General features: G+C 44.2%; 1 protein-coding gene across 4 annotated transcripts in view; it reads left to right on the top strand.

Moving 5' to 3' along the window:
* The window catches only part of HOPX (HOP homeobox), a 33,065-nt gene extending 18,298 nt beyond the window's left edge, over nt 1–14,767 (top strand). For 2 of the 4 annotated variants that reach the window (XM_010344126.2, XM_010344127.3), the window contains exons 2-3: nt 6,785–6,940; nt 13,967–14,767. In XM_010344126.2, coding sequence (XP_010342428.1) covers nt 6,797–6,940; nt 13,967–14,044 — 222 coding nt within the window. In that variant the 5' untranslated portion in view covers nt 6,785–6,796 and the 3' untranslated portion in view covers nt 14,045–14,767. Of the gene's footprint in view, nt 1–2,963; nt 2,987–6,173; nt 6,457–6,784; nt 6,941–13,966 lie in introns of those variants that run through there. The other 2 variants (XM_074396174.1, XM_003933598.4) reach the window with 2 other exon arrangements.
* Nucleotides 14,768–15,227: the final 460 nt, after the last annotated feature.

Here is a 15,227-nt window from a genome sequence, read left to right as displayed (position 1 = left end):
GATTTCTAAGAGAGGATTGTGAGAGAAATGATACTAACTAATATCAAACTACTTTTGAACTGGCCATCAGCTGTCTAAACATTTAAGCACATTATTTGAGTTTACATGTATATCCTATTTTAAACCCATAGCCTAAGAGTTTTCTGTTACACTTCCTTTTCATTTTTCTTTTATGCTTTCTGTCCATCTCTCCCTTATTTCCTCTTCTTTAATTGGTCATTTTTAATCTATCTCTGTGGTTCACTTGGAGACTTTGATATTTACTTTTGTGGGAGAGATCAATAATACAGCTAACATATTTTAAAGTGCAAAATCAAATCCTGACTCCCAGGAGTTCTGTAGAAGGGGAAATGGTAACATTTTTAGCATGACACAGACAAAAGGTCTTAGTAATTAGTTTTCCATACATTTTATTTGTATTGTTCTTGGCGACCAATGGAAATAACTGGGCTAGTCTGGAAATAGCGTCCATAACTCTCACAAAATACCTCCACTCCCCGTTTGGGCTGCAACAGGAAAACTTTTACACAGTAAATAGCAAACATGTGGAAACTTTTAGCCCCAAGACGTCATGCAGGCTGAAAACATAAATAGCTTCAAGAAGGCTTAGATACTATTCATGGATAAAAAGAATGCAAAACAACTCTGGCAAAAACTAACTTTGACCTACAAGTGTTGATGAGGATTTGGAGCAAAGGAAATAGTATACACTGATGGTCGGGGGTATTTTTGTTCAAAAACCTAACAAAACAAGTTGGTATTATATTGTAAAGGTAGACAGCACACACCCTATAAACCAGCAGTTCTACCTCTACTGTATATCCTAGAGAAATCCTCACAGGCTTCAGAAGGCATTACAAGAATGTTCAGAAAGGCAATGTTCAAATAAAAAAATAAAAAAATAAAAAAAACAGAAACAACCCAGAGATCCACCAGTAGGAAAAGACATCTGCCACATAAATTGTATATTCATAAAATGGAAACAGCATTGAATATGAATGAACTTCTCTATATGCAGAATGTGGATGAGTTTTGGAAACACTGTTAAGTGAAAAAAGCAATTTATAGAAAAATTATATGTGGTATGACACCATTTTTATACAACTGAAGAGCAAAACTAAAAAAAAAAAAAAAAAAAAAGAAAAGGGTTCTCTTAGGGATCTATACATATGTGATAGAAATAATTTAAAGAGTAGTGGCATACCTGCAATCCCAGCTACTTGGGAGACAGACCTGAGGATCACTTGAGCCCAGGAGTTACAGTGAGCTATGATTGCACCATTGCACTCCAACCTGAGGGAGGCAGTGAGACCCTGTCTCTAAAAAATTAAATTGAAATGAAAAGCAAAGGAATTATTAATAAAAAATTCAGAATTGTGTTTTTTTCTGGGGGCAGGTCAGCAAGGGGATGGGACTTCAGGGAGAAGAATAGGTAGCTTCCATAGTCTTGGTAGTGCTTTAATTCTTAAATTGAGCAAGGTTCACTAGTGTTTATTTAATTAATTTATGCTTCATAACTTATGTGTACATTACATGTATCCACTTGATACCTAAAAGTGCATGAAAAATGAAAATATTTACTTCCCTAATCTTCTAAGTAGTCTTGGAAAACAACTCTCATACTTTTCCAAAAATGTTATTTGGTATCAATAATCAAATAAAACTTTAAGGAAGGTGGACGAGCTGATCTGATTGAGGACATTTTTATATAGGGAAAATTTTTTTTCAAATCCCCAAGTCATAAATGCTTATTATCAAAAATTTGAAAAAGCAGAAAAATATAAAGAAGAAAATGTTTTAGATTATTCATAGTTACACATAGATATAACCCACTGTTAGCATTTTGTGGGATTTCTCTCCAGTTTTCTAAAATATGTAAAATTGAAATCAATAGAGCATTTTAAAATGCATTTTCCTATTTAGATTTGGGATCTTGTTCCCGTAAAGGTAGCAGTGATGCTATGTATTGGGATGTATTCAGAGTAACGTTCAGTTCTAAGTTCTATTAAATATGCTTTGTGCATAAATAATAATTTAAATTTTAGCACTTCCCTCATTGAGAAACTTAAGGAATTAGAGGAGAACAATCACACTTAAGACTGACAAACCTTTTCCGTTGCGATTTCTGGCTTCTAAGTCATTTACTTGAAATATGTGTGATGAAGCAGAAGTTTTCCTTCTGATGATTTGCTTTCTTAAACTCTGATCTCAACACAGGAATGCATGAGTGATCTCAACACAGAATGCATTTTTCTGAAAGGTTTTTAAAAGTGTTTTATTTCATTTCTGAACTTTTGAAAGCATAGGAGAATATCTGTTTTCTTTTGCTAATTTATAATTTTAAAGGCATTTTCCCCATTTCTGACCACATATACAAAAGATTAATAGCATTAGGTTTAAATTAGTCACTCCAATATCTATTTCTTGTTTTTTGTTTTTTTGTTTTTTTGTTTGTTTGTTTGAGATGGAGTTCTGCTCTTGTTGCCCAGGCTGGAGTGCAATGGCACGATCTCAGCTCACCGCATCCTCTGCCTGCTGTTCTCAAGTGATTCTCCTGCTGCAGCCTCCGGAGTAGCTGGGATTAGAGGCATGTATCACCATGCCCCGCTAATTTTGTATTTTTAATAGAGACGGTGTTTCTCGATTTTGGTCAGGCTGATCTCGAACTCCTGACCTCACGTGATCCTCCCACCTCGGCCTCCCAAAGTGCTGGGATTCCATGCATGAGCCACCACATCCAGCCTCCATTATCTACTTCTAAAAGCTTATTCTTTTAAAACAACTTCAACCTACCATCTACTTAAATGTTAAGATGATATACAGCAATAGAGCAGGTATAAGGCATAAGAATATGTATGATTGATTTTAATGATTAAATTGCAAATCTTTTAAGAGCTGAAATACTTTTTTGTGTCTCTCCTGTGCTAGGTTTCTAAAATGCAGTTCTGGTTCAAGAGGTCTATGGTGGGCTTAGACATTTCCACAGGTAATTCTGAAGCCCATCCAGGCTTGAGAACACTGCTGTTAGGTTAAGGATACCAACCACCAAGTTTATACTGAAAAGAACAATTCTCTCTCTCTCTCCAGCTCTTGTGCTATCCTGGAGAGGCAGATCAATACTCCACTTCTGTTTTTCAATGTTTCCATTTCTGGGGGGCCTTGGTAGCCTGAGTGATGCCCCCTCCTACCCACTTCAGAGTAATTGAATAAGTGACAAAGGGGAAAACCCCCACCCTTCCCAAGACCCACCAGTTCTCTTGTGGAACTGGCCACATATCATTTTTCTTACTTAGGAAAATACAGAAGGTTTCAAGAGCCCATTGCTTCCAGGAAGTTCACAGTGAACATAAAAGAAATACAGGCTAAAGAATAATCCACCTGCTTGTTTCCCTTTTGGCCAACTTACCATAGGACTCGGGATTTATGGGGAGAATCTGCCACTGATAACCCTTTTCTCTTGGTTCGATATTTATTACAAAGGGGTCAGAATGGCTGGAAAAGGCAAGATAAGATGGCAAATGTGAGCCCAAGGCAATTTTTTGGTTGCTACATAGGTAACCAAAGATTCCCAGTTGACAGTGCTTTTTGTGAGCTAGTTTATATAGGTAGATATTTTTAAAAAATAAATGATTGGTCGGGCACGGTGGCTCACTCCTGTAATCCTAGCACTTTGGGAGGCCGAGGTGGGTGGATCACCTGAGGTCAGGAGTTCAAGACCAGCCTGGCCATCATGGTGAAACCCCATCTTGAGAAAAAGAAAAGAAAAGAAAAGAAACTTATCTCACTCAAATAAACACAATTATTTTTAAAAATAAAATAAGATAAAATAAATGATTATAGGAGTAGGGGACAAAAGTAGAGCCATGGGCTTGACACAAACGTGTACCCCAGGCATTGGAATTTAGAAAAAAGCCAGCAGTTTGCATTTAACCTCTTGGAAATACTTACGCAATGTCTTCCCCCAACCACAAAAGAAAAATACAACCACAGGACAAATTACTCTTTGAATGTTTGATGAGATATGAAGAGCCACAACAATAAAACTTGTACTAAGATTAACATTTGCGTAGCTTTAAAGTATTTTTAGATCTTTTAATCTGAAATTGTTTAGACTATCACCAGTGAAACTTCTTGACTGTTGTCTTGCTAGAAATCGTTGAGAAGCTTTGTAAGGCCAAGGTTACCCCGGCAGTTTGATTTATATCTTCTTTAAGAGAGACAGAGTGAGAGAAGAAGCGAAGCAACAGCAAACATTTATCAAGCAAAGGGCTGAGAGGTTTGCTGACGAATAACAGATACATTTGACTGTAGAGATATTCCACCTTTGTTTCTAGAAATCAAGTTTGTTTGGTGTACCTTGGAGAAGTAGGCACTTTCAAATGGTCCTCCCACGCGTCTCCTTGGCAACCAATCAAGGCTAATGGTTGTCAGCCAACTAACCCAAGGAGTTCTTTAGAGTCAACCGGGACTTCCCCACAAAATCTCATACAATCTCCTGTAACAGGAAGCCATAGAAATCTAATAAAATAAAATGCACTAAATTAAACGTAAGACCAGTAGCAGCCCTTGTGTTTTATAACAGGAATTAAATAACCAAAAAAGAGGGGGACGTATATGCAGAATAGTCGGTTTAGAAATCTAGTATTTCTGAAGGACTGCGGATTCTACAAAGAAAAAACCAAAAGTTTCCTGGAAGAGCCAGCACAACTATATTAAGTGAAATTAACTGGAACCTTTCTAAGGCCAGAAGTAAAATCGGAGGCAGCTGTCTCCCAGCCCTTGTGTTCTTTCAAGCAAAGCAAGCAGTGGTGGGCGGTTTCCGTGGACAACTTTGGCTAGACTTGGTGTCCTACTAGGAAAGTCCATGCCCATTCAAATTGGCAATGAGCTCCTGCCTGCATTAGGACTACTGCCCTCCTGGTTTTTCCTACCACACTAAAGACAGACTGCCTTGCTGAGAAGGGTCTAGCAGAGCACAGGTCTCTCACTGGGCAATATTCAGAAAGTTGGTTTTCCTATGCTCATTTTCCTGGGCTGTTAGAGAAGAGAACTGGAGGAGGTAATTTCCAAGGTTCTTCCCAGCTCTGAAGTTGTGTGTCAAAGGAAGGGACAATGGGTGCATAGAGAAGAGGAAGTACTTCTGACCTGGTCTGACCCTCTCCTGCCTCAGCACCGCGGCAGGAATCAGTGCTACAGATTTTTAGGTGGGAAAGCACAGAATCCCCTAAAAACATGGGATTTCATGGTGGCTTGGCAAGTGACTTGAGCCGGACTCTCAGAGTAGAATGACTTCCTGTTGTGCCTCAAAGCCCCTTCAAAGTGACCTAGAGAAGAGGTAAAGACATTTATTTAGGAAGTAGAAAATGCAGGTCACAGTGGAGAAGGTTATAACATCATTGGGTACATTCTCCTAGCCCATTCAGTGAAATGTGGCTCAACCCAGGCACAAACCATATCACAACCTACTCAGGATTGTGCTGGATGATTTTGCAATTGTTTGTTAAAACAACAAACCAACGTGATTCCCACACTTGCGTTTGTCTTTTACTGTCAGCGGCAGTCAAGCCCTGACAGGTGTGTCAAACCCACAGCCAAGAATATCTTAAAGACTCCAACTTTCTACACCTTCCTGCGTCTTAAATTAGGAGGAGGAGGTGGACGGAGGCGTTACATCTGCAAATTTCTAAAATTTTAAGTTTTTGGTTGGGACCAATTCAGAGAACCCAGCAGGAAGTCATGTTGCTTCAAATTTGCTAGCGTACTGTTTGGCTGTAAAGTAAGGAGATACTAGAGATCTTGAAGCTTGCGATGGGCCCATTTTCCTGACTTTATAGTACATTTTCGTGCAATCGCAAGGTATGTCTGAAATTACAAAAGAGCCAAAACCCTCCTCAGTGAGTTGTGGCTCCATCCTGCAAGTCCTCCCATCCAGGAGCAGTCAGCAAAGCAGGCTCTTTGCCATAAATTGTGGAATAGCGGGGACTCACTAAAGTATAGTTAGAAAGAGCAGGGGCGGAGGATTGAAGGAGGAGGTCGCAGAGCGCAGAGTGACCCGTGAAGGCCCCCAGGTGGAAATTTCTCCTGTGGCTCAATTCTCCACCTTAAATCACTTCTCTGCGGACCTATCTCCAGCTCTGTAAAATGGAAAGACATTACAAGCACCTCCTCCATCTCCCCAACTTTGAGAAGTAACTTGTCTTGCGGGAAACTTTTTTTGAAGGAAGGGTGGGGTGTGCAACCCTGCCTGGAGAGGGCCCCAAACCGCCAACCCACTGCACAGGCACAAGCCCGCGTACCGGGGAGTCCGGCTAGCCGCGGACTCGGGCGAACCCACCACCCTCGCGATCTGTCAAGTCTGTCCCCAGGGGAGGTCCCTCTTTCGGGAGGAAGTTTTTAAGGCGATTTCTCACAACCACCCCCGTGCCTCCTTCACTCCTTCCTTAGAGCAGGACTGAGGTGAGGACGCGCGGAGTTATCTTCCTCACCCAGGTCGCAGGCCGGCATCCAGGGGGAGTTGCTGCAAGGAGTCCCCGGGGGGCGCGGGAGGCGCCGCACGCGAGGCTCGGCCGTCAGCCCGCAGCATCGCTTGGTCCCAGGAGGGAGGCCCGGGTGGGGGCACCCCTAAGCCCCGCTCAGCCTGCAGCCGCCGGGGACTCGCGCGGCCGTGGCACCGCGGCAGGGGGCGGCCGGGGCTGGGGCTACCCGGGTGGCGCCGCGACCGCCTCCCTTCGCTGCGTCCCGCCCGCCGCCTCGCTCACCGCCGCCGCTTCTCCCCGCCCCGCAGCGCGCAGGGACCATGTCGGCGGAGACGGCGAACGGCCCCACGGAGGACCAGGTGGAGATCCTGGAGTACAACTTCAACAAGGTCCACAAGCGTCCGGACCCCACCACGCTGTGCCTCATCGCTGCAGAGGCCGGCCTTTCCGAGGAGGAGACCCAGGTGCGTCCCCGCGCGCCCGACCCCTGCCGGGGCTGAGCCGTCTCGCGGCTGGGGGTCCCGGTCGTCCGGCCCTCCTGCCGGGCTGCCCTCCCCGCGATCTCCCATCGCTTCGGCCCACATCCCTGCGGCCCGGACCCTGCGTGGCTCCCCCCGGAGCCTCCCCGCTTCCCCACTCCCATGGGCGCCCAGTCTCCCCGCCACCCCCAGCCAGCCGCGGTTCCCGGGAGCTGCGTAGAAACCCCGCGGTCGCCGGTCCTTGCCTGTTCCCGGCAGCCTGGGATACTGAATACACGCTTTCTCCCCTTCGGGGTCGGGAGCCGCGTCTCTCGCCTGTCCCTGTCTAGCTTTCCCGGCTCTGCCCGCTCTGGTCTGCCTGCGAAGCCTCTGGGAAGATCTACTCTAGGCGGGAACGTCAGAGCTGCAAGGCACCCCGGAGACCAGCTAGCCGTAAATTCAGTCCTCCGGTTTTGGCGAAGGAGGAGGCTGAGGCCGGGCGGGAGGGCGCTGTCAGGATGGCAGGAGCCGTGAAGCATGCTCTCTCCACCACATCACACTGCAGCGTCCCCGGAGCTGCAGAACTCACACTGCACGAAGCCAGGGAGATTTGGTTACGATTTAAAAAAAAAAAAAAAAAAAAAAAATTCCCCGGCTTTAAGCTTTAGAGGTCTTTCCTGGAGTTTTATAAGACGGCAGATAGCTGACATTACAGCTGATGGGAGCGGCTGCCAGTGTCCCCCTAAGTGCATTCATTGATTTAGCTTTATTTTTTAATGCTCCCATATTGTCCCCCAAAATGCCAGGTAAAGAATGCGACACTGCCTGTGGTTGTTAACCACAGGTACAATGCTGGAGCTGTTAGCTGACTTCTTAAACGCTGTCTAAACTCTGACTTCTCTTTTCCCTTTGCTCATGGAAAGACAATCCTTTATGCATGAGAGACTCCTTGGACCTGATCTGGCATTTCTCCTGTTTGGCCCCAAAGCACTTCACACCTTTTATCTCGGTTCTGAAGCAGAGACGTTCTTATTTTTCCCATTTATATACCAGCGCATCAGGCACTTGTCCTGTCACCATGAGCCATGCTCAGCTGAGGTTTAGAAGCTTGTAATGGATCCAATAGACCCTACAACCAAGACGCTGGACCCCAAGTCCAAAATTATTTTTACTAATCAAGTCAGAGGCACACTTTGGAGAGTCTGTCCATAGATGATCCTGTCATTTGCAGGTCAGATAGAAAGGCAAAAATATCAATTTTTAGCAAATGGAACAGCTGTCTGACCAACCAGAACCAGAACTTAATGGAAGGTGATTTACTGTAACCCAAGTCTAACAGCTCATGTTTCTTGGAGTCCCTTGGGAAGGCAGCCTGCTGAAATTTTATCATTTGAAATCCCACGCTATGCTTAGAAAAGAGGAGTGATCACAGAGGCAACTTATCTTTTAAAAACAAGGCTGTGAAACATTGCAGGCACAGCACCAACAGGAAGTCCAACCCCTTCTCGGCCTCTGATTGTCCCTGGTGAACTGTCATCAGTCGCCTTACCTATAAAGCAGCATAATTACATTGACCTTTGTAATGGCTAATACATGCCAAGCAGTTTTCCAGGCACTGTCCAAGTTAGTAAATCATTTATTTGTCACAACAATACTGTGAGGGTAGATGCTATTAGCCCACTTGTCCAGAAAAGGGAACGGAGGCACAGAAGGATTAAATATCCTTGCCCAAGACAGCAGCTAGAAGGCAGCAGGACCAGGATTTGAAGCCCAGATTCTAAACCACCCTGCTATGCTCTCTCCACTAAGAAGGAATAGAAATCACTAGACAGAACAGGAGGAAAGACCTGGCAACTCACTTGGTGCTATCTTTCCTGTGCGTTAAGCAACAGCCCTCCCAGGCTATATTCAACCTTTCCTTGAAATTTACCTGACATTAGAGTATTGAAATAAAATCTGGTTAGGGGTAAGAAGAAGGAAAGGGCACTTGGCGTTTTTTTCTGTGACTGAGCTCAGCCAATTCAGATCTCTGCGTAGCGGGTCCTTCTACCCTCTCAGGCAGTCTTTCTCCCATTTCTCCTCTTCTGCCATCCTCAAAAAAACAAATTGTAGACCCAGCCCCAAAATGAGTGGATGTGGGGTGAGCCAGCCTCTTAGCAGGGCCCCTGGCTTCCTCTTCCTGCCACAGAACCAACATCTCCTTCCTCCCTACAGCGACCACAGCTTGGCTTGCGCCTCTGTCTTCCTGCCTCAACCTGCAGGGGAGCATCTAGAACCCCAGAGCTTAGAGACAAGCAGCACTTAGCAAGCTCGGGGAAAGAGACTTCCTAGGAACCACAGGCTGCCTCCCTGCCCTTACTGGATAGGGTCTCCTCTTTCAATTTCCCATTCTTTCCCCTCCCATCCCACTACCCCATGGGCACTGGTGAATGAGAATGATTTCTTCTTTCATCTTCTCAAACAACATTTATATATTTAGAGTATCTTCTAAGAAAAACAAAGTGTCTGGCTGGCTGGATGTGGTGGCTCATACCTATAATCTCAGCACTTTGAGAGGCTGAGGCAGGAGGACTGCTTGAGATGAGGAGTTTGAAACCAGCCTGGGCAACATGGCAAGACCCTGCCTATCTCTAAAAAATTAAAAATTAAAAAAAATTAAAAATTAAAAAATCAGCCAGGTGTGGTGGTGCATGCCTATAGTCCCAGCTGCTCTGGAGATTAAGGCAGGAGAATCCCTTGAGCCCAGGAGTTCAAGGCTGCAGTGAGCTATGATCTTGCCACTGCACTAACCAGCCTGGGTGACAGAGAGAGAACCTGTCTCAAAATAAGTAAACAAAAATAAAAATATTAAACATTTAAAAATATTACAAAAAGAAAGTGTCTTCTGGAGACATATGCTTAATGATGAACTTTGAGTCATTAAAATTATTTTTGTTTATAGAAAGTCCTGTAAGGGTCCTTTAAATAACTCCACAGAGGCCAGGGCCTGCTGGGCCTACACGTAAGTAGTGTCTGGTATTGACATTTTCCCTGTTTCTTTCTTTTCTTTTTTCCTTTTTTTGAGACAATGTCTCACGCTGTCATTCAGGATGGCATGACCAGTACAGTGGCATGACCATGGCTCACCTCAGCCTCGACCTCCCAGCCTCAGACAATCCTTCTATCTCAGCCTCCCAAGTAGCTGGGACTACAGGCATGTACTACCACCATGCCTGGCTGATTTTTAAAATTTTTGTAGAGATGGGGGTCTCACTATGTTGTCTGAGCTGGTTTCGAACTCCTGAGCTCAAGCAATCCTCTTGCCTTGGCCTCCCAAAGTGCTGGGATTACAGGCATGAGCCACCGCTCCCAGCCTCCCCTGTGTTCTTACTAGTGTTGCCCCTTTCCATGGGAAAGGGTCACCAAAGCCAAACTAACATTTGTTTCACATGCCTGAGTCCCCATCCCACCCAGCCACCCACCTCCAAAAATGGGATCGTATTCTTAACTTTCCTAGAACAAGTAATACTTCAGTATAAGAAAAATAAACCTGAGTCTCCCAGTGCTCTTGCAAGATAGTTACTACAACTGATTCACAGGGCTGATACTTGGGCAGGGACAAGTGGGACTAAGAAGTTGAAACATTCTCTGTCTTGGGAGCTTTGCTGACCTCTTTATAACTGTCCCACTGCAGGACAGAATTATCTGTGGGGTTGGAGGTGGTACCTATAAGAACTCAAAGTAAAGTGAAGTGTGCTGTAATTGAAATAACTTTCTAAGTCGCATTTACTGGGATATTAGAATGGGTTTTTCTCATGACAGTTATCTAAATATCTCCTACATTTAAATTAGATGAAAACTTACAGAATCCCAGTCCTATGTCTTTTATTTTGAAGTCAGTGTTAGAATAGGCTGGGAAAGCTCCTTTCTCAGCCCCCTGGGAGGCTGGGATGATCTGGTGTATTCTGTTCTCTCTCTCTCTCTCTCTCTCTCTCTCTCTCTCTCTCTCTCTTCCTCTTCAATTCAAGCACAATGTAACTGGAATTGGTTCTTAGGGAGGTCTCCAAGTATTTTTATCTCCTCTTGATGTCCTGACCTTGTTTCCAGAACCCAGTGGTTTCAGTCACTGGATGTTTTATCAGAGGAATAAAGACCTCTAAAGGTCTCTCCGTGAAAAGAATGAAATGTTAGTTACTAGAGAAAAGGACAGGGACAATATTCCTTTGCCCAAGCCCCTTCCCATCACAGTGCCTAATTATCATCTGTTTACTTGGAGTAAATAAATCTCCATCAATGGGCAAGGGTAATGAGGGCATTCATTTATAAGTAAGCAAGGGATGAATGTCTTTCCCAGTGGATGACTGAAACAAAGAAGAGAAGGATAAAGCCAGGTGGAAAATTAGCACTGATGTGAGTGAGATGTGATCAGGTACAGCTCTAAAGGGGAAAAAAAAGCAAGCAATGTATTCAATGATTTCTGCTGGACTGCAACTGGTTTTGCTAAATTATTACATATATACTTAATTTAAAATACGCATTTTCAAAAAATAGTTCGGCTTTTCTTGAGCCTCCTCCCATCCCCCAACGCTAGGGCTCAATTTGTTAAGCATTTGGGTACCAACTCACAAAACCACAAATGTGGTCCCTGCTGAAGTTATTTTTACAACAGTCCATCAATATTCTGCTTCATGACATAGTGTAAAGATGTGGGTGGCTCTTTTAAATGAGACCAGCTCAACCATTTTGCCTTAAATGATATCTGATAGAAAATGAGATTTTCCTCCTCCAGATTTTAATTAGTCAGTCTTTACAAGGCTGCCATTTATTCAGCCCTAGTAACTGGAGATCCTATTTAATCAGACCTTGTATCCTTGAACCCCCCCACAGAGCTGCCTCATTAATGAAACTGGAGCCTTGCTGCTCTCATACCAGAATCCAGAGTTAGTTAAATACACACACACACAGGTTACAGAAGAAAATGGGCCCACGCTTAGCAGTTGAATTTCCATTGAAAATGCCAAAGTTACATAAGTTCTCTCTTCTGATGAAGGTTAATGATCGCTAAAAGCAAAATATGGTACCCAGAAAGCAGCCCTCGAAGGGCCCCACGATCATCTGCTGTCCTTGGCTTTAGATTACTTTTCTCTGCTGCCACCCCAGTGTAAAGGTATATAAGATCTTGACAACTGTGTAAGGCATTTCAGTGTGTAAACTCTGCTGTACAGGTGCGTGAGGTATAGCTGTAGTCCCATGCTGTTTAGCCAGCTTAGCATTGATGTGGAGCCCAAAACAGCCCTGCAGAGCTTCATCCCCATTCAAGCTCGACAGCTCTCCTCTAGGACTTGCTCCTTCTCCCCCTGTGGTTCTTACTCTTTCTTCTGATCTTGGGCTTATGCTGAATTCCCTTTCGGCTTCCTAGAGCCCATCCTGTTCATTCAGAGTGTATGGACAGGCATCAGCCCATGCTACATGGGGAGCCCTACAGAGGTTTCCCACCATCCCGTCTCCATCAGCACATCCCAGATCTGGCATCTCATAGCTGTGATCTTTCTGCGTCCTTCCTGTTCCCGGTCCACTTACCCCTAGAACAAACAGGTGAATTATAGAGAACCAGAAGGGACAGTAGAAACCCCCTAGGTTTACCTTTTATTTACAGATGACCAGTTCTCTATTTTTAGGGACTTCCTCAAGTTCTCATAGCCAATTAGTTACTCCAGAGCTTCCTGTTGGCAGGGCCCAGGACTGCAGAGCCCTGGTGGGGGGAGGGGAGGGATCACCTATCCACAAAGACTGCCTACACACCAGTGACACACAAATCTCATCCTTCTCAATGTACCCCATGACATGTGAATGGTTGGGAAGCACAGAACAGGGCTTGCGGGAGGTGCTGACGTTCCGCAGAGCTGTCTCCTCATCCTCTCCGATGGAGGCCAATGCTTGCTGCTTCTGTTTCCTCAGTAGTCTCGCTTCAAAGTTGTTTTGTTTTGTTTTTTATTTCCAGTTTCCTCTTGAAAAACCTGGTCCAGACCCCGGCCCTATCCCCAGCATGGTTCTCCTACTCTCCTCTTTGGGGAGCTCTGTACCACCCCAGTTAGCAAGATAAAGGCAGCCATTGACTTCTCAAGAGTATACCACACTGCCTGACAACATATAGGCATAATCTGGGCCTCATATGATACTGTGTCTAGAAACATTCCATCTGGGATCTTCTGTACGTCCCTGGCCACTTCCATGAGGTGTGAAATATTTGAGTCCCCATACAGGGCTGAGAGATTCTGAGTAAAGCGGGAGGCCCACTTTAGCTTCTCACACTGCTCAGTGGTCCTGGGGCAGGATAGATGAGGCTGACCTAATCCATGCATCCCCCAGGGAGTGCTCTGAGCTTGTGCAGTGCTCAGTTGCCCATTAATCTTATTCAACACATTCTTCCTAACTGCTACCAATGAGGAAAGCCTTTGGCGAGATGAAATATAGCAGCCATAGAGATCTATCTGGGGTATTAAGAAGATGCTTTAACTTCTTTTTTTCCTTCAGCCAATACTGATTAATCTCTAACTCTTAAAAACCTTTGTACTAGGGGCTAAGGATACATGGTGATAAGATGAATACAGTCTCTGCTTTCATGGATCTTACATTCTAGAAGGGAATATAGATTAAAAACAAGCGAATCCATAAGAAACCCATGGCAGATGCTAAAAGTTCTGTGCAAGTAACAAAGTACTAAATTGGGAAGTAAGGAGATGAGTGGGAAACCCCCTTCGGATAGAGTGGTCAGGGAAGGCTTCATCGAGAAGGTCCTGCTTAAGCTAAGATGTGAGGATGGCAGGGAGATCATTAGATAAAGAATGAAGAGAGCATTCTAAACACAGAAAATAGCATGCACAAAGGTCCTGAGGCAGGAAAGGTTAGTGCCACAGTGCGAACCGTCCCTATGGACTCATTCCTTCACTCTCTCCTCTCCACTTGTGCCACAGAGACTACCTTTTAGAAAGAGAATGGGTATTTCCGTTTTTCTGCATGTGATAAATATTTTTGCTCATTTCTCTCTTCCAGAAATGGTTTAACAAGCGCCTGGCGGAGTGGCGGCGGTCAGAAGGCCTGCCCTCAGAGTGCAGATCCGTCACAGACTAAGGAGATGGCCGGCACTGACAGCTTGACTCCATGAAGACCATCTGCCATTTCTCTCCTCTGCTTAACCAAGCTGCTGTGGTTTTTCAGTGTAGCACTGTATGTTTCATTGCTAGCTGTCCTGCTATTTAACACAGTGTTGTATTTTTTTCTAAATGTACGTAACTAGAAAAGAAAATAACAATAGGAAGCTATGTGTATCTTCTGAGTAAGGCAGTGGCTTGGCTGGAAAAGTGGTGTGGCTTGCATTTCCCTTTGGGTCATGATGACAGATGGTGTGAAAACCATCTAAGTTTGCTGTTGACCATCACCTCCCAGTAACAATTTGCTTGCATAACCCATTTAGAGCAATCCAGGCAACTGTTGAAAAGATAATATGAGGGAGAAGGGAACACATTTCCTTCTGAACCTACTTCCCTAAGTTGTTTCCTCATGTTTTGTCTAATACAATGATGGTTGAGTGAGAATACAGATGGGGTGTTTGAGTATTCAGATTTCATAAAACACTTCTTTGGAATATAGCTGCATTAGCTTGGAGAGAACCCAGTTAGGCTTGAAGACAGAAACTCCAACTGGCAAAAAAGCAAGCATCTAAGAAAAAAATCCACCAAAGATCTTGAATTCACTGTATTTAAATGCATTGGTTAAATTTATTTTGCTAAATAAAGTGAACTGCTTTTTGTCTCTAAAATGATATTCTAAATAAAAGCTTAACTTTTTGTTGAAGATGCACTGAGTGAGTCCTCTACAGGTTTTTAACCAAATAAGAAACATATCAAAGAGAAGCAAAAAAGCTCCTATGTGGTAGGGGCTGACTGACCAGAAGAGCTGCCATTTTCTAAATCTTTACTACTCAAAGTGTGGTTCAAGACCAGCCTCATCAGCATTAGCTTCAAGCTGGTGAGAAATGTGAAACCCCATTCCAGACCCAGTGAATCAGAAGCTACATCTGTAACAAGGTCCTCAAGTGGTTTATGTGGAAGTTGGAGCAGCGTTGTTCTAACAAACTCTACAGTCAATTTGCATCCATTTACTATCATAGCACACTAGATGTCTGCTATGGCCTGAATGTGCCCCCCACCATACCCCCCGCACTATTCATATGTTGAGACTTTATCCCTAAATCCCTAAGGTGATGATTTTAGGAGGTGGGGCTCTTGGGAGGTGACTAGGTCATGCGGGCTCC

This window comes from Saimiri boliviensis, chromosome 3 (genome assembly GCF_048565385.1).
Source record: "Saimiri boliviensis isolate mSaiBol1 chromosome 3, mSaiBol1.pri, whole genome shotgun sequence".
NCBI classification, from domain to species: domain Eukaryota; kingdom Metazoa; phylum Chordata; class Mammalia; order Primates; family Cebidae; genus Saimiri; species Saimiri boliviensis.
This window is presented reverse-complemented; position numbering and strand designations above follow the sequence as displayed.